Source organism: Zea mays, chromosome 2 (assembly GCF_902167145.1).
Source record: "Zea mays cultivar B73 chromosome 2, Zm-B73-REFERENCE-NAM-5.0, whole genome shotgun sequence".
NCBI classification, from domain to species: domain Eukaryota; kingdom Viridiplantae; phylum Streptophyta; class Magnoliopsida; order Poales; family Poaceae; genus Zea; species Zea mays.
Window position 1 is genome coordinate 234093364 of NC_050097.1, and position 17463 is coordinate 234110826.

Genomic DNA, 17463 nt, shown 5'->3' on the forward strand with positions numbered 1-17463 from the left:
ACCACTATTACTGGGACAGTTTCCCCAACAGACAGGCTTGGGTACATGACCGAGCCCCGGCTCTGGCCTCAGCGCCCTACGTAGTTAAAGATGCAAATACAGGAACCAGACATCCCCTCACGGCATAAGTCAACAACGAGTAAAAGGGCCATACCACAGACTGTACCGGCTACATGGGGCTTGGTCACACCTCCTCTCCCCTACGCGACAAATCCTGGTGGTCCTGGAGGCCCTCCTTGAGACAATAAATATAGGCGTCTAGGGGCTTCAGGAAGGCGGGCGAACACTTCACGGTTCTCCTCCACAATGATATTGACACTTGCCTCAATCAACCCTAGGGAAGTTGGGATCCATCCCTATCCCGACCGGCTTGTACTCCCTACTGCAAGCACTTAGGTGCAGGAAATATGTCTCATCCCCCTCCACGGGAAGTAGGGCCTTCCCTTGCCCGAACCAAGATAAATACTTGAGTCTCCTTGCATCACTCATCTAGGCTAGTGCACGCACCATACATTCACTAGTTGGTGAGAACAGAAGGAAGTCTTCCGGCATGGTTTGATGAATAGACATGTCATCAATATTGAGGCAATAGCGACGGGCCACTTCCTCCAGCACATCCGAGCCGAGAACAACAAGTCTGGTTCCAATAATAGTAACAAATAAGGCTCGATGGAGTGCTACTTCTTCTCTTACCATGTCCGTCGATAATTCCAGAACACAAGAGGGTATGGCCGACATGTTAGGAACAATGTCAGCAGGGGTAGACTGGCTGCTTTTGTACTCAAATGATTGAGAATTAAGGCCAGCTAAACTAACTGAAACAGTATTTGTCTAACATTTTTTAATCTAACAACATGTGCCAGTGTATAAAAGAATGCTTTCCTTTCCCCGGGTTCGATTCCCCTCGGGGATGAATTTCGGTCTTGGTTAAAAAAATCCCCTCGCTCCACTCCCTGGTTACGTCCTGCGTGCCACCCTACGGCTGGGCCGTTGAAGAGTGGGCGGTGACGTCCCGCTAGTGACGGGGTCAGGGTTTAGGGGATTTTCTCGACCAGGACCATGTCTCAGTCTCTTCTTAATATAATACCGGGAGGACAGACTTTCCCTCTCCGGTCGAGTTTTTTACATTTTTCTGATATGTTTTTTCTTCAAGTGACATTAGACATGGGTTGCATGGCACTACTTTGACTTGTTTTGTTCCATTCTAATTCAATTGTACTGCAACTCCAGATCTGAACAGACATTTGAGTACACTCCTCCAGAGGCACTCCTTAATTCAAACTGGTTTCAAGGATCAAGAAGTGCAAGGCTTAAGTATGTCTCTTTTTTCCCATTTCTCTTCTACGAATTCTGGTATGTGCCACTGTGTTTGACATACAGCTGCACTGTGATTCACGGAATTTGTTGTTTAACTATGCACAGGTATGACATCTGGAGCGTTGGAGTTGTCATGCTAGAGTTGATGATGGGTTCTCCCCATGTTTTTCAGATAAGTGACCGTACACGTATTTTAATGGATCAACATCTCGGAGGGTGGAGTGAACAAACAAAGGAGCTTGCATACAAGTGAGACAATGTTTAAATTTCTCCGTGAAGTCTGGATTAGCAAAGCTAATACAATTTGCAGTTCTTGTTCTATTAGCAAACTTGAGAGCATCACAGAAATTCCAGTTTTAATTAAGTATTATGAACTACAATTTCCCCTATGGTTCTTGGGGTATCCCAAATTATTGGTACTGATGAATATCATAAATCTACTGCCTTCTTTTTTAGGCGAACAAAACACTTAAATTTTTGGTGCTCTTGTTATACATAGGCAAGAAGCAACCTCACACATTGATATTTGCTATGTTGATATGACATAATGTAGCATTATCTGGTCCTAAGTCCTCTCTAACCATCATAGTCAATTGGCTATATTAAATGAAATTAGGAAGTGAGGTGTTCCAGATAGGCCTGCAGTATGAATGTTTAGAGTATTCTAGAGAGAAAATGACTGCCATAGTTTTCCTTGGTTTCCTGTTATGATGTTAGGTTGAGGTCATACATGGAGTTGTGCATTTTAGTCCCAGGGATTTCCTCGCAACATCATGGCAGTGGTAGCCTAGAACAGGTCAGCAACTTTATTATCTGCTTATCACTGCATCTTATAATTCTAATGTATATTCATGTGCACCATCAATGTTTCTCTTATTGTAAAAAATGTAAGATAAGTCCACATTATTGCGTAGTTTCATTTCCACAATGTAGTTCATATGGTGCAAAAAGGACGTATTTTCTTGGAAGAAAAAACATATTTTGGTGCTCCTTACCTTAACATTGAACGATGACCCCCTGAAGCCCTAATTAAATATCTGCCCTGGTATGTAGGAGAGGTTTCATGTCCGTGACAGTTGATGTTGTAATTCTTTTTACTTTAAAGGGTCAATTTGGGTTAGCTTCTTGGAAATGCTCTGAAGAATCATTTGCACATCAAGTGAAGATCAGAGATCCTCTCAAGATTGGGTTGGTGTTTCTTTTCTTGTCCACATCTTCATTGTCCCCAGAATGCTTGGATCATCACCATTTTCATATCTAATAGCTTCATCATTGCTTATGTTTCCAGTTTTCCTAATTTATGGGCGTTGCGACTTGCACGCCAGCTACTTGTGTGGCATCCTGTAAGTTTCTTGAACCCTGTTCCATAGAACTATTTAATTTCTGTAGTTAAGATGAGAATAGTGGCATCCTGACATGGTTCTCAATCTTATTTTTACAGTTCTTTTTTCCTTGTGTTCCTATTCCAGTAAATACTTATCCTATCTTGCAGGAGGATCGACTAAGTGTAGATGAAGCACTAAATCATCCTTACTTCCAGGAGCCAATGTAATGTAAGGAGAGGAGATTAGTGATAACTAACCGACGAATCTTCAGCTCGGTCCTTTCAAGTTCAAGCCGCGTGCATTTGGTTAGAGGAATTCATGAATCGTTTGTAATTTACCATCCTAGCTGTGTCATAAAGATGTTGTGAATATAACATAACATGAAGTAAAAGATAGTAGCATATGTGAAATTACATGTGTAACGACCGCAAGAGGAAGAAGTGGAGGGGGAAAGGGTCGGGATGTGTGCTGGGCTCCCGCTCGGTCACTACTGACGTGGAACTGAGCAAGTGAGGGCGCCCCACGTATCGTAAAGATCCTAAGATCAAATACTAGCACCAACACCTGCTCCCCGCGGCTATAGTATTGTGCCTTAACTACTACAGTTCGTGTTTCTTTATGTTTAATTTATAGAGGACAATTATTATTAATATATATACTAATAATTTTGAATGGCCGAAGGCTATAAAATGACTGATTTTGTTCGCTCTCTTTCACTAGGTTTTTTTGAATGGCTGACCCATTAAAACAACTAATCTCTCAGTAATTCTAATAAATAATGTCGGTACCTCAAACTGGGGTACCCTCTCCTACTGTGTCAAGGTAGATACCTGTGTGATTACCTATAGTCGCGTACTGAAGAACTAAGTAGGGTCGTGGTCTGCATCACATTATTTATTTGCATTTTTGTCACACCCGGTTTTGGGGCAAAACCGAATACATAGTATATGTGTGCCATGATCTATTTTTCATATATATATGATAACGTCACAAGTGTAATATATCAAAAGATAAAGGGAGTAGAGTAACTTTATTACATCATCCAGATCAAAGTATCTTAACAAGTATAATTATCAAAGTACGGCAGAATTAAACATGGACACTCTTCCATAGAAATGTGACTCGCGCATCGTTAGACTTAGTACTCGTCGATATCATCTGCAATGTCTTCATCATCACCCTCTGATCAAAATATTAGCAAGGGGTGAGCTCACTTATGGTTGGGGCTCAGCAAGTGGAAAGAATAATGCAAAGTCAACAAGGTAGGATATGGATAAGCGGTAAGTATTTTAGTAGGTCAATATTTTATTAACAACGCCTGACTTACTAGTTGTAAGTGTATCCCAAAATTCCCAATTAAACATAAGTACATGATTATATCAAAAGCACCTAAGTAAAACCATTTAAGCAAACCATTTATGAATCATCGGATAACTAGTAAAAAAATAAAGCACCTAAGTGACATATAACTAGTAAAAAAATAAAGAACATTGGTTAGTCAAACACAGGTCATAAGGTCTATAGTATTGTGCCTTAACTACTACAGTTTCGTGTTTCTTTATGTTTAATTTATAGAGGATAGTTATTATTAATATATATACTGATAATTTTGAATGGCTGAAGGCTATAAAATAATTATTTTTGTTCCCTCTCTTTCACTAGGTTTTTTTGAATGGGTGGCCCATTAAAACGACTAGTCTCTCAGTGATTCTAATAAATAATGCCGGTACCTCGAAACTAGGGTACCCTCTCTTACTATGTCAAGGTAGATACCGTGTAATTACCTATAGTTGTGTATGAGCAGCGCCGTGGTCTGCATCACTTTATTTATTTGCATTTTGCATCCACGTAATAAGCACTTGACATTCAGGATTCTAACTCATCCTACAATAATATATGGAACACTCACACCTTGCAACTCATCTACACAAGGTTCATTCTACATGAACAAGGCAGCAGGCTGCCTCACAAGTCACAACTTTTAGATTTCTGAATCACAGATACTACTAGCTGCTACTAATGCAGCAACTGTGCATTTCGAAGATAAGAGCCAAAAAGAGCAACCGCACAACTGAACCAACTAATACGTGCACAGGCTCTGCTTGCCTTCTCTTTGTTCTCCCTTAGAGATGGTGCTGGTCTGACCACAATGCTCTGCTTCCATTTCGTATCAAGCTTCCTATACAATCTCTTGTTTATTCCTTGTTCAATTTCCCTCTCTGTTTTTGCCTTCTGTTCCTAAATAGCATAGCCATGGCCACCATATGCTTCTCTGCTTATGATGAGCGGAGTGGGAAAAAAACAGTTTTAAATGTTGAGCGGGAGTGGGAAAAAAAATCGGTTTTGTACGATACCTTCAGCTGGCGATCCGCGGGAACGACGAGCTGGAAACCCTGATCAAGGCTACCATCGCCGCCACATATACTTAACACCTGAGAAAAACCTGCTGCTGCTGATAATCATTAATGCATATACTTATATGCTAACTGATCATGAATGAAAGTTATATGTTTCAAGTGCACGTGCATAGTACAGTAGATAGAAATGGCAGGTTTGTTTAAAACTTACATTTGCAGGTTTGAACAGCAATATACTAGTACTACCCAGCAGCAGGGTATCCACTTTGCCCTTACAAGCCACAGCATTAGGCCAAACTGCCTAATGAGGAAGAACGTTATCTATTTGTTAATGTAAACAGCTAAGGGTGTCCCTTCTCAAAGACAAGATGAGCAAACTAGACATGTAGATGAACATTACCCTGCTGGTCATGACGAACTGGGCGGCTCGGCCAGGGGCCAAAACAGGATTCAGCATGCTACATTATTCTTCATCACAATTCAGCAGTTATAACGTCATTCCTCATAAATGCAACATCGGCTGTGTTAACAGACATGATAAAACATGCTACAAGAGAGAATCGCACATCAGTTGTGCACGGAGAGCACATAGCTACATCAGCACCGGAACGAATATGCTTCGAAAAACATAAAACGCTCTGCATATATTAGATCAAAAGTAAATGAACATCTGCATATCAAGCAGGTCAAATGAGAAGAAAATCTTCCGAGAAAACATGAACATGAAGTAAACCAATGGTTTTAGTTAAGATCATATACTAGTTTAACTGTGACAGGTGCGTGCAAGGACTGATTCCAAAAAAAAATCAATATATCAATCACGGACTGGCCTCTGCAAGAAAATGATACTTTGCAGGGAGAAATCTTATGTGTTCCCTACAAGTTCCTTTGCTTGAGAAGAGATCGACCAGCAACATTGTGGTTAAATGTTCAAGTGAGAAATTCCTCTCGTCAATCTTGGACAGGTAAGCTCCAGCCCTGACTATTTCATTTTTCTTTAGTAATTCCCTGACTACATGATTCAGCAATCGAGAATCTGGCTCACAGCCAGCATTCTGCATGGATGAAAACATATCTTCTGCCTCTTCCACCAATCCTTCTTTTATAAGATTTGTGATCATTATACTGTAAGTCACAACACAAGGCACCAGCCCACTTCTCGAGATAGAAGCAAACAGATCCTTAGCTTCTTCAACTCTCCTGGTTTGAAACATTCCAGCTATCATGGTATTGAGAGTTATGATATCGATCTTTACATTCATTGCACGTAATTCTTTGAAAAGAAAGATTGCTTCATCAAAGCATCTATTTTTAAAAAGTCCACGAAGAACTATGTTGTATGTACATATGTCCATAGCGATACCACTTTCTGTCATTTCATGGAATTTCACCTTTGCAGGAACTGTTCTCCCGGCCTGAAATAACCCATCAATTATGATGCTGTATAAAATAGTTGAAGGCTTTATTCCCCTTTGCAGCATTTCTCTGAAAAGACTCAATCCTTCATCAATCCTTCCAATTTTACAATAGCCATTAACAAGTGTACAATACACTACAACGTTTGGTTCAATGCCAGCTGACACCATAGCATCAAATACTCTTAATGCTTTCTCCATCTTGCCAACAAGACAGTACCCATCCATCAGCATACTATACACCACATCATCAGGATGCAGACCAACATTTACAGTTAAGTCAAATATATTTTGTGCGTCCATTACCCTTCCCAGTTTGCAAAGGTTGTTAATTATCGAACTGAAGAAAACAATGTCAAGATGCATGCCATTATTCATTATTTCCGAAATCAATTCCTTGGCTTTCAGTAAACTACCATGAGTACAAAAACCTTGAATCAGGCAATTGTATGCATATTTATCAGGTGCTACTCCTTGATCAATCATCTGATTAAATTTTTCCATAGCATCATCCATCTTACCGATTCTGCAGAGGGCAGCAATCACTGTCCTATAGGTTACCACATTAGGTTTCACTCCATGGTCTCTCATTTCATTGAAGATGATCATAGCCTTATCTAGCATTCCACAGTTTGCATATGCCTTGATCAGCACATTAAAAGTATAAATGTCAGGTGCAATACCGTCACCTAGCATCAAATCGAAGAGATCTGTCATATCAACTAGACATCCTTTAGTAGCGTACCCGTTGAGCATAATGGTGTAGGAGAAAACATTAGGATTTTGGCCCTTCATTGCCATTGTGTCAAAAACATCTCTAGCTTCCTTGATTTTTCCATACTTGCAAAGGGAACCCATCAACGTGTTCAAATTAACAACATCTAGTAAGATGTTGTGTCTTCTCATTTCTTTAAATACCCTAACTGCCTCCTTCCACTGTCCTGTGGAGGAGTATCCATATATCAAGTTATTATATGTCCAGTTATTTGGCAGAACACCTTTATTGACCATTTGTCGAAGGAAAGCCTCTGCCTTGTCCATTGCTCTTGCCTTACACAGGGCATGAACCACAGAGCTATAAGTCACAAAATCAGGTGGAATGCCCCGCTGTACCATTTCTTTGAATAGATCACATGCTTTATTTACGTCACCCTCCTTAAAGAAGCCGTCGATTACTGTAGTGTAGGCAACCACGTCGGGCGAGCAGACAGCTCCCCCTTCAGCCATCATCCGTAGCAAATCATCTGCCTGGCCACTCTTTCCTTGGTTGCAGAGGCTCTTCAGAAGTATGTTGTACGAGGAAACATCGGGCACACAGCCCAACTCAGGCGTTCTGTGGAGAAGGATGTCCAAAGCCTCGTCTGTCCGCTTCGCTTCACAAAAGCCCTTGAGAAGGTGGTTAGCGATGATGATATCGACGCGCAAGCCTGTCCTGAGGAGCTGGCCGAAGAAGGCCAGCGCTAGCTCTGGGCGGTGCGCGCGGGTGCAGCAGTCCATGAGGATGGCGTAGGTGTAGGATGTGGGGGACAGCACCCGCGGTCCTTGAGCCCGAGACGCCGCGCGGTTGAAGAGCGCGACGGCGAGGGCAGGGCCACTCCTGCAGGCGGCGGAGGACGGCGCACGCGCGAGCGCCGCGAGGAAGCCGTTCAGATCGCGCTCGAGAACGGGCGTGCCTCGACGCTGCAACTCGTCGAGCAGGTCGTGTGCTTCCTCAGGGCGGAGCGTCCCCTCCCGCACGCGCGCCGTGGCGGCGGCGAGGCGGCGGCAGCGAGGAGGATGCGGCGGCGGCGAGGAGGAGGATGCGGCGGCGGTGGAGACGGCGGAGGAGATGCGGGCACATGACGGCATTGCCGCGCTGGGGGTGGGGGGATTTTTTGGGCGTCCGAGTTCCTCCCTCCCTCCCTCGTTGCGTGCGTTGTTCGTACGGGGATCATCATCCAATTCCTGTTATAGACCTAACAAGCAGGCAGTCATGTTTTTGTGGTGTCCCCAAATATTCCCGCGAGGAGCAGATGCCTCATGCCTTTTGTTCGGTCCCGCTCGCCATCGTCCGTCCCATAGCTAAATTGTGATCAACGTGATCTTATCGCTCATTAGTCATTTAGTCTTCAACCCAAGGCCTTGTTCGTTTCCACCGGATTAATGAGTCGGAATAATTCCTAACCAGATTGCTTCTCTAATTTATATAAACTTTGTTTAGACGGAACGATTCCGGGTGTAATCCGATACAAACGAACAGGGCCTAACCCGGCTTCTTGTGTTCACCTATACTAGCACACACTAACTAATTAAGGGGGTGTTTGTTTGGATTTTTAATCTACCTAAATTATATAGTCTAATAATTTTTAAAATAACACTTAGGTCTAGTTTGGGAACCAAATTTTTTAAAGAAAATTAGTTTATTTTTCTTTAAAAAATAGAAATCTCATAGGAAAATAGAGTTCCCAAACTAACCCTTAGTTTAAAATATGGAGGAGATGAGAGGAGGGCGCGGGTGGGGCCCACACGTGAGTGAGAGAGATGGGTAAGCAGGTGGCAGCGGCTAGGGGAGGGAGTAGGGCGCGCGTGGCTTGCTTGTTGAGCCCCTAGTGGGCTTTAGGGTTAGGGTTTAGTTAGTTTTTTTTCTTTTTTTAATTTCTTTTTCTAAATTTAAAATATATTTTTAAATAACCCTAAAATTCATAATAACTATACCAAAATTATTTATAAATAAAATATTTATTTTTAGACTAATAATTATTATATTATTTATTTGGATTTTTATTTAAGAAGAAATACTATTAAATATTCAAAATCACTTATGAGCAATAAAAAAATCATTCCGAATGTAAATAAATAACAAGCATTTAAAAGAAAATTTATTACCGTAAATGTCATTAATAACTAAATGTATTGTTTTTATTTAATGATTTTTATGGTGTTACAAAACCTACCCCTCTGAAAGTCGCCTAGACTACTGACGGGGATCATTATCCAATTCCTGTTATAGACCTAACAAGCAGGCAGCCATGTTTTCGGTGGTGTCCCCAAATATTCCCGCGAGCAGCAGATGTCTTTTGTTCGGTCAACGTGATGCCGACACTATTAGCCATGTTTTTACTTATCGCTCACTAGTCTCCAACCCTAATAACCCGACTTCTTGTGTTCACCTATAGCACACACTAACTAATTAAGGGGGTGTTTGTTTGGATTTTTAATCTACCTAAATTATATAATCCAACAATTTTTAAAATAATACTTAGGTTTAGTTTGGGACCACATTTTTATAAGGAGAATTAGTTCATTTTTTCTTTGAAAAATAGAAATATCATGGGAAAATGGAGTTTCCAAACTAACCCTTAGTTTAAAACTTGTTGGATTATATAATCTGGATATATAATAATCCCAAACAAACACCTTCTAAGGTCTTGTTCGATTATTCCTATTATATATGGATTTGATGAGATTGTAAAAAATTTAGAAGAAGTTTGACTTGCTTGAGTTTTAAACGAATTCAATCCAACTTAATCCACGTGGATTGACAGGACGCGATGTGATTGCAATGGAGGATTTAATTACGAAGATGACGACAGAAACCTTCCTAGCTGATTCCCAGGCCGCCGCACGGAAGATGCCGCCTCCCTGCTATTTGGTCTCTCTCTCTCTTGACGATATATACGACCAAGCCAAGGCACAACGCCGTAGAGTAGAGGCTGAGCTGCATATATCACCGGGCAGGCGGGCACCCTCTCTCTATCGCCCCTTCTCTGTCTCTCTCTGTTCCCCTCTATCGCTCGACATGGAGGTCGCCGCCGCCACTTGTACGCTCCTTGCTGCCGTCGCCCTACCAGCATCGTCGTCCTCAGCAGCAGCACGCTCTGCGACGAAACAGAGCTACGCGAGGAGGAAGACGACGCCGCATCAGGTGCCGCCGCCTGCCACCGCCACCGCCACCACGTACCGCGACAACTGGTTCGACAAGCTGGCCATCGGGTACCTGTCCCGGAACCTTCAAGAAGCTTCTGGTACGTACGCAGTACGCGCAGTACGCTTGTTTGTTGCGCCCTGCACACGCTGGCTGCACACAGCACCGGCTGCTGCGTATGGCCGTTCGTTGTCGGCTGCTGCTAGCGATCCAAATCTTTGTGCTACATGCATGTCAATGGTCGATCCGCCATGTAATAAGCGATCGACTCCATGCACGCGATGCATGTAGATTATAGAGATCGCTTGTAGCAGCTGGCTCAAAATCTCTTAAATCATACACGTGAATCGTCAAATCGCATCAATATTACAACAATAATTCACAAGATACATAAATTAATTCAAAACATGATTTAGAAAATAAATTAACGGATTGTCTTTAACCTTGTGTTCTCGCTCATGCGCAGGGACGAACGTCGACGAGCAGGAAGCGTGGTCGGTCGAGTAGGGAGCGGGACAGGGGTCGGGGAACGCGGACGGTGAGTACGAACTCCGGTGAGTCTCCACGGACGGCGGCGATGGCTCTAACGGTGAGGAGAGTGAGAGAGATGGTGGCGAGCTCGGGTAGGAAGAGAGAAGCTCGAGGTGGAAGAGAGTCCCGGATTTTATAGGGAGGGAGAGATGAGATGAGAGGAGGGCGCGGGTGGGGCCCACACGTGAGTGAGAGAGGGGGTAAGCAGGGGGCGGCTAGGGGAGGGAGCAGGGCGCGCGCGGCTTGCTTGTTGGGCCCCTAGTGGGCTTTAGGGTTAGGATTAGGGTTTAGTTAGTTTTTTTTTCTTTTTTTTTCTAAATTCAAAATATATTTTTAAATAACCCTAAAATTCATAATAATTATACCAAATTATTTATAAATAAAATAGTTATTTTTGGACTAATAATTATTGTATTATTTATTTAGATTTTTATTTAAGAAGAAATGCTATTAAATATTCAAAATCACTTATGAGCGATAAAAAATCATTCCGAATGTAAATAAATAACAAGCATTTAAAAGAAAATTTATTACCGTAAATATCATTAATAACTAAATATATTATTTTTATTTAATGATTTTTATGGTGTTACAAACTTACCCCTCTTAAAAGAATCTCGTCCTCGAGATTAAGGAAGGTTAGCACGAAAGCAAAGGAGATACATGGTTATTTGTAGGTTCTTAGTTCTCATTGAACTCTTCTAATATTAAGGAACTTCCTTACTACTTCGCTCTGCAATGTATACTAATCAGGCGACCTTCATCATCATACTTATAAAATGGTTGGTCTTCTGAATTATTGCTTAGGTCATGCTTGTTAGCTTTCTTCTCTAGTCGGTCTAGACACTTCTTGGAGCATTCGCGAATAACATGTCCTTCATTTTTGCAGTAGTAGCAAACACCTCTTGCTTTGAGTTCTTTGTGAGTTAACTTTGCTTGAACAACAGGGGGTGAGGGTTGATTGGGTGTCTGTATCTTATATAGCCGAGTCTGACTTGATTCTTCTGTTTGGGTATCCATGTGTTTCGTGGCTTTTGCTTGTGGTTGAGGTGGACTAATCATGTATCCAAACATTTTTCTATTCCTTTTGTTGTTCTTCATTCCATTCATCGAATATCTCTGTGACTCATTTTTCTCGTTCATAGTTGTTAAGGTAGGAATATTGTCGTTGGCATCATTTACTTGATTTCCATTAGGGTCCATCATCTAGTCAGAGGGTAAAAGAGTTTAGTGAGACAGACTACATAATAGGCTTGTATGACATTAAGATAAAGTGTGAACACAACATTTTGATTTCCAATATAAGATTAGTTAAGGATGATTTCCGATTCCGCATAGCTTCATCATACAACAAGAGTTAACAAGTGTTATAATCCTTAACAGAGATCTTTTGAACTTTATAGATTTCAGAGCATGATATCCAAATCATCTTTCTGATCCAACAGTATTTATTTGAGCACAAATTGAGAGAAAGACTTGAGCGGGACTTTAGGGCAACTAGAATAGAGCATCACATTGTTTGCATATAGCAGATGACACCATACTTTATTCTCTTATAAAGAGGCAAAACACAATAGGTGCAAGAGATTCTCCAAATTTATTCATATATCACTTAACACAATTACAAATCTTGAAAGGGGCAACACCTTGACATTTTTTTCTTCGTGAGACATACTCCTTCTTCTAGCTAAATGACATATTATTCTTCCTTGTCAGATGCACCAATCAGAGCTGGAGGTCGATTGTCTTCAACTACTATTCTTTCTCCAGATGGGGTTTCCAAACACATGGTTCTCTTAGTATGTTGGATTACTGCCTTAGTTCTTTGTAACCAATTCTTTCCAAGAATCACATCATTTCCCATTGATTCTATCACTATAAGATCAGCTAGAAAATCTATCCCACTGATTTTAACACTCACATTTGGACATATGTAGTTTACTATCATTTTTCTTTTGGGTGCACTGATGGTAATTTTTGATCTCAAGGGACACTTAGATACCATACTTTGTTGCAAACTGGGCACTGATAAAAGAATGTGTTGTACGAGGATCATACAACACGGTGGCGATGGTCGTGTGAATGACTAGTGTTCCAAAAATTACTGCATTATTATACGGAATGGTTCCTGTCACTGCATAACTTATCCTTCCTATGGACTTTTTCCGTTGTTTATTCTTTGTTGATGCATGAGTTTGTGGGTGTTGTCTTTTCTTTTGGACCTTATTGATCTCCACATCTTTCTTAGGACAACTATTAACAAGATGGCCGGTATCACCACAGCCAAAGCAAGCACGACTTGATAAGTTACATGGTGGAGTTGTCTTTACGGTGTTGGTAGAAGTTTCTGTGCATTTTTGTTCACATTCCATGTCTGAAGACTGAGATAGCTTTATCTCGGAGGTGATCTGTAGTGAACTCTTCTCAGGACAGTTACGGAAGTAATGACCTTCACGTCCACATTGATAGCAAGCTTTTCTTGAAGTTATTTCTTGACTTTTTCCATGTTTCCCTTTTCGTTTCTTGGACCTGATGCGACCATGAGGCTGAAACTGTGTGCAAGTAATGGTCCATCCATCAATGTAACACTCATGTGTTTCTTCCTGGGGCTGGGCATCCTTGTGATGTTTCCTTTTTGGAATATTTTGTAATTCATCAACTGACAGTGCATTAGGTATGAGAGACTCTGCTATTAGTTGTTCTTGGGGAGACATCTATCTTTTTATGCCAGAAAATAAAATATGGTTCTTCTGTTTTGTAGTTTCACTTTCGTTTGTACTGATCTGGCGACAAGGAATTCCATAGTACTTACAACAACAACATGTTCCAAGGTCACTTGTCTGTTGGTTTGGTTGTGCATCCTTTTGTGTCTTGAATTTCTGTTCATCAGCTATTTTATTTATAGTGTTGTTTTGACTTGCCAACACACCACATTCTTTGCATTTAGTGACATCACTTGTAGTTGACATTCCAAGGTCTGCCATCTGTATGGGTATGGAAGAATGGAAGGGACGAAAGGGTTGAGCAAAGACAGATTATAGAGAGCAGAGAAAACCTATCTATCTAAGGCTTTACCTAGCTAACTGATGCCATTGTGGACAAAAGTCACACAATACACCAACAATCATTTCAAAGAAGCAAATCAAACATGAACACAAAGGACAATGAACTCAAGCATACTAGCACAACACAATCCTATTCTACTCATTCAACCAAAACAAAAGGTGAGACAAGGTTTGGAATAAGAAAGATATTATAACATCAAGGAGTTGGGTAAGAATTATCAAGGAGTTAGACAAGACATATTTATCGGTGGCCATGAGTGAAATAAGATAACCATGAACTATTAAAGTGAGGATAAATAATACAACCAAGGATATAAAGTGAGTTAGGGAGAAAGCATTATCAAGGAGAAAAGTAGAGAGACAAAGGTTTAATATATCAAGGTAGATATTGCGCAAGGGTGGCAATACAATGGCAAGAAAACAAAAGTATAATAAGTCAAGGGTTATATAGCAATATTAGGGATTAGAAAACCAATATATAATATAATATAATATCGCCCTTACCGATCAAGTCGAAAATCTTAATACAAAAGAACAATCCTATCAACCTAGCCAAGAAGTCTGGTAATAGATCCAAAGGATCCATAGCAAAACTTCTTGCGGAGTGGGGATAAGACAGAGAATAGGGCATCGTCGATAGCTTCGAAAAGGTTTCTTCTAGCAAACTTCGCTTCAAGTTCCACAATCCTAGCTTGATCATCTTGCAATGCTTCTCATTAGAACCTTCTGATAGACGAAGAATCAGATAAGAAGGGTTGAAGATAAAAGAGACGAGGTTTGATATAAAGTAAGTTTTTATGAAGACAATTAAATCAAGTTTTGAACGACTGACTGGGCTTTCCATTTCTAACTAATCTAGCGACCTACGGTCACATTGCCTTTGATACCACTTCTGTCACACCCGGTTTCAGAGGGGCAGAGCCGGGTGCATATCATATGTGTGCCAGGATCTATTTCCACACATATGTTGATGTTACAAGTGTAATATATCAAAAGAACAATGCATAAAAGCGTAAATAACGATTATATTAACATATTACACTTCGAACAGACATAATGTCTTAACCTTTATTCATCAAAGTACAGCGAAACATGGACATCCATCCACAGGAAGATGACCAGGGGTATCACTAGACTAGCATCCATGGAGTTCAGCATCATAACTTCATCTGTAAACTTCTGATCAAAATTTAAGCAAGGGTGAGCTCACTTATGGTCGGGGCTCAGCAAGTGGGGGAAAAATTAATGTAAGTTTATCAAGGTGAGGCTAAGATTGAGCAGTAAGCATTTTAGTTGGTCAACATTTTATTAACAACACTTGTCTTACTAATAAGTGTGAATCCCATGTATTCCCATTAAACAAAGGTTTAAGAGTATATCAAAAACACTTAAGTGAAACCACTTAAGCAAACCATTGGCAGATCATCAGATCTCGATTTATTTCCATCTTCAAGTTCAATTATCATGTGAGGAGTCCAGGCTGCTCATAACCGTGAGCACGACTGATATATCAGTTTTACACTCTGCAGAGGTGGCACATCTTTACCCATGAGTCACGATTCCCTTCTAGCCCAGGTTAGTTAGACTCGTATTCACTTCCGAGGTGAATGGCTAGGGTCTCACTATGAGGCTTTTCCCTAGAGTCCTCATTATGCAAATGCTGGAAATGGTCAACTGCATAAGGTACACCTAACGTAACCATCGTATAGTCCAGACTACAAGTTAAAGCTTTGGGAACTATGCCCGTATCCAATCTGCCTGAGCCGGAACTATAAGCGCTTGCCAGATGCCCTCGTTCCGGTCGACCACGACCAGCACCCAACATAAGACTTCCCTAGTTATTTAGCCAAGGGCGTCCCATACCACCTTCATGGTAGCACTGTTTTCCCGGGTGGTCACTCCATGTTCCAATTAATATGCAATAATCTTGTTTAACCATCGGGTTAACAATAATAAAGTAAACTTACCATTTGGAACATTAATATCATAAACAGGAGTGACTGCATAAATTTAAAGTTGTAGCAATAGCATAGCTACTTGATTAGATCATAATCCCAGGTTAAACAAGGAATAAGGTTAGAAAGGCTAGGGATCTAAATAGGTAACCCATCAAATTATGCATATATATATCGAAGAATAAACTTTATTAAATGTATTGTTTGAGATTAAACAGAGTATGCAGAGGGAGAAGTCCACTTGCCTTGCTTATAGAAAACTTGAGGTTCTTCCACGGATAGGAATAGATCTTGATTCTTAATTACTAGATCAACCACTGAATATCACACAAACAAACAAGAAGAAACAAACACCACTCAATAACATACAACATTCACCATACGTAAAGGTAAAAGAAAGCCTAACGAAAAGAGTGTTCGCTTTTCAAAAACATTAGACGCACGGGTTATAATAAAAAGGTATTCTTTTCAAAAATGTGTGGTCTATACTTTATAAAACAAGACATGAGCTTAAAATATCTTAATTAAAATATATAGATATTAGGTTCAATGTAACACCCTGAATTTGGCGGTATAAAATTTTCTTTCTAATGATCACCCAAATTCATGTGAATAACTCTTCTCTCTCTCACCCTAGGTTTTATCTCTCTCTAGATCATCTCTTCCTTTTTCCCTTTTAAGTAGAATTAGCTTAAAGTTAGGGGGATTTAATTATTTATTTTTGCCAAAACATTATGGGTCATGACCTGTTGCATCATGTTGAGCTTAAAATAATTTTTGAAGTGTTGCACATGTTTGAATTTATTTGAATTTGAAACCTAATTTGAATTTGGAATTGAAAACCCTATAGAAAAGAAATAGAAAAGGAATTAGAAAATTCAGAGAAAAAGAAAAAAGAAAAGCAACCCAGCACCCAGCTAGGCCCAGTTAGGCCGCGCGCCCGCGCGCCCGCGCCGCCTCACAGGTGGGATCCACCTATTAGCGGTGACTTTCTCTCCCGCTCTCTCTCTCTCTCTCTCTCTCTCTCTCTCTCTCTCTCGCTCTCTGCCCGCTGGGGCCGACCTGTCGACGCCAGTTGCTTCGCCTGTGTGCGTCCCTCTTCTCTCTCTGTCTCGTGGGCCCGTTCTGCCAGGCGCTGAGCCGTTGCCCGTGCGCCCCTTTTCTCTCTCTCTCTCTCTCTTTGCGTCGTGGACCCTCCCTGTCAGTTCAGCCCTTGCCGTGGACCGGCGCGTGCGCACTCGCGCACGTCGCCAGAATTCTCGGCCACGACGCTCACCGACGCGCCCCAGCTCCCTATTAGAGCCCCGCCAGCGCCCGCACTCACTTCCCCGCCTCATTTCGCACAACTCCACCCTCTCTCGCACGGTGGTCGGCCAATTTAGCCCGGTCCAGTGCCCCGGTGTAAGTCCCTGTGTCAACCCTGCCTCTGCTGAAGCCTTCCCAGGCCTTAGCACGCCTCAAGCCCCCTCCCCATGGCCGGAATCCCTCAACGGAGTTCCTCCGGTCCGCTCGAGGCCTTCTCCCCGCTGTTCTCCCCTCTCTGCCCTCGGATTCGTGGCCTTTTCCCCGCCACTGAGTTCGTCGTGGCATTCTC

General features: G+C 41.5%; 2 protein-coding genes, 1 long non-coding RNA gene and 1 pseudogene across 8 annotated transcripts; 3 read left to right on the forward strand and 1 right to left on the reverse strand.

Moving 5' to 3' along the window:
* Positions 1–1201: 1201 nt before the first annotated feature.
* On the forward strand, positions 1202–2099 carry LOC103648121 (protein kinase pseudogene; annotated as a pseudogene). The gene is made up of 3 exons (XR_563266.2): positions 1202–1314; positions 1423–1566; positions 2035–2099. The product of XR_563266.2 is annotated as a protein kinase pseudogene (transcript).
* A 317-nt stretch (positions 2100–2416) lies between these two features.
* Positions 2417–3061, forward strand: LOC103648120 (uncharacterized). The gene is made up of 3 exons (XR_563265.3): positions 2417–2505; positions 2606–2660; positions 2810–3061. It is a non-coding gene; the product is annotated as an uncharacterized lncRNA (long non-coding RNA).
* Positions 3062–4453: 1392 nt separating this feature from the next.
* Positions 4454–8335, reverse strand: LOC103648130 (protein Rf1, mitochondrial-like). 2 transcript variants are annotated; one of them, NR_157405.1, is made up of 4 exons: positions 5400–8331; positions 5211–5300; positions 4997–5091; positions 4454–4914 (listed from the first exon to the last, which is right to left on the reverse strand). NR_157405.1 is itself a non-coding variant. In NM_001301542.2 (1 exon), exon 1 carries the CDS (start codon positions 8260–8262, stop codon positions 5818–5820), a length of 2445 nt encoding a protein of 814 aa, NP_001288471.2. In that variant the 5' UTR covers positions 8263–8335; the 3' UTR covers positions 5771–5817. The 2 variants fall into 2 exon arrangements, 1 of the variants encoding a protein (NP_001288471.2); NM_001301542.2 differs by lacking the exons at positions 4454–4914; positions 4997–5091; positions 5211–5300 and having other exon boundaries at positions 5771–8335.
* Positions 8336–10100: 1765 nt separating this feature from the next.
* On the forward strand, positions 10101–13609 carry LOC109944624 (beta-carotene isomerase D27, chloroplastic). Of its 4 annotated transcripts, none has more exons than XM_020549392.2 (3): positions 10101–10418; positions 10785–10856; positions 12566–12836. In XM_020549392.2, exons 1-2 carry the CDS (start codon positions 10193–10195, stop codon positions 10823–10825), a joined length of 267 nt encoding a protein of 88 aa, XP_020404981.1. In that variant the 5' UTR covers positions 10101–10192; the 3' UTR covers positions 10826–10856; positions 12566–12836. The 4 variants fall into 4 exon arrangements, with proteins under 4 accessions (XP_020404981.1, XP_020404982.1, XP_020404980.1 ...); XM_020549393.2 differs by lacking the exon at positions 12566–12836 and adding an exon at positions 13098–13609 and having other exon boundaries at positions 10103–10418; XM_020549391.2 differs by having other exon boundaries at positions 10103–10418; positions 10785–10872; positions 12566–12648.
* The last annotated feature ends 3854 nt before the right edge of the window (positions 13610–17463 follow it).